A 1520-nucleotide genomic window follows, 5' to 3' on the forward strand; every position below is an offset into this window, starting at 1 on the left:
TATATATATATATATATATATATATATATATTTACCAATGACTCACGAAATGTTATGGTTTTAAAATATGATTTCTTAATTTATTCAGAAGTAATTCGCGAAATCATGCACATTTTCTTTCCTAGTTATACCAAAAAATAAACATGTTGGAAAGAATTTTTATCCAAACATTGATTGGCCGTGTATTAGCAGACGATATATATATATATATATATATATATATATATATATATCACAAAAAAGAAATGAAAGTCTTTCCTTAACATACAATAACAAATGAAATTTAGACAAAAGAAAATCCAAACATTTTTTTTATCAAACCCAAACATGTTTGAAAAGATGAATCAAGAAAGGCAATACACCAACTACTCACAAATCAATAGAACAGTTTCATCTAGAAAAAATAATTAAAAAAATAAAGTAAAATAAATATATATGGAACAAATCACAAATTAAGCCCTTAAAACAGTTTATGAAAGAAATCAGAGTTCCACATCACACGGAGTCCTCTCGAAAGTCTTGGACTTGGAGAACCGGACCAAAACAGGCGAGCAAAAGATATTTAGCGTGCGATGCCCTGACTTCCAATCCCCAACCCTAAACTTAATCCTCGCCTTGAGTCGCAAGCTAAGCTCGATCTCCCCGGATGACCTCTCGAGCTTCAAATCCGAGGGGACAGAACCGAGCAGCGCGGTAGAGTGAGCACCAAGCTTGATGTGAAGGCGAGTCACGTTCCTATGCCTTTGGTAGAAAGAATCATGCACGTTGTAGGCCAAAATTTGATCATCATACCAAACCCCAGACTCAACCTTGTCGTAGTATATCGAGACCTTGGTGTTGGGGTTGTAAGACCTTACAACAAAATCAAATGTCGCGTTTAAGTGGTTATCTTTGGCGATGTTGAAGCCGTGGATTTGAGCATCTTCGACGCTGAAAACAAGTCGTTTTGGCTTGAGGACGAGCCATATGGTGAGTATGGCTATGCCAACGAGGACAATCACGGCTAGGAAAAATATGGCAATCGAACGGAGGAAATTATGTTTTGGCCTTTGTGGCCTTCGTAAATTTGCCTCCGGATTATTGGCCATTATTTTGTGATTGCTACTCTAGAATGATTATAGGGGTTTCATATATGGCAGAGAGTACGTAGTGCTTAGCAGGGCAATCAATATATAGACATACTTGTGCTTGGGTGTGGCTCTCTTTTTTATTCACGTTTGCATGTCGTACACGAAACTCAAGAAATATTCATGGGGAACAAATTAATGACGATTTGTGCGTGTTACATGTTCTTTTCTTGCATGTGAATGTTGGAATGTACAAAAGTTTATTAAAGTGAAGGAGAAGGAGCAAAATGGATATATTCTGAAAAAGATAGCTATTCATGAATGTAAGAAAGTGTAATATTATATTGAATTTGATAAGCTTTGGTATTAATTATTAGTTGCTTATTCAAATAATATTGGTGTTTCCTTGCCTTGACCTCTTGTTAAAAACAAATCATAACATGATAACTAGAA

The 1520-nt window shown here is 35.5% G+C and overlaps 1 protein-coding gene across 1 annotated transcript; it reads right to left on the reverse strand.

Annotated features, from left to right (window-relative positions):
* Nucleotides 1-239: 239 nt before the first annotated feature.
* On the reverse strand, nt 240-1141 carry LOC149381294 (uncharacterized protein At1g08160-like). The gene has a single exon (XM_089600976.1). It carries the CDS (start codon nt 1086-1088, stop codon nt 483-485), a length of 606 nt encoding a protein of 201 aa, XP_089457102.1. The 5' UTR covers nt 1089-1141; the 3' UTR covers nt 240-482.
* Nucleotides 1142-1520: the final 379 nt, after the last annotated feature.

The sequence above is a fragment of the Urtica dioica genome, chromosome 11 (assembly GCF_054948205.1).
Source record: "Urtica dioica subsp. dioica isolate 48M chromosome 11, U.dioica_male_clone48M_v1_H2, whole genome shotgun sequence".
In the NCBI taxonomy this organism is placed as follows: Eukaryota; Viridiplantae; Streptophyta; class Magnoliopsida; order Rosales; family Urticaceae; genus Urtica; species Urtica dioica.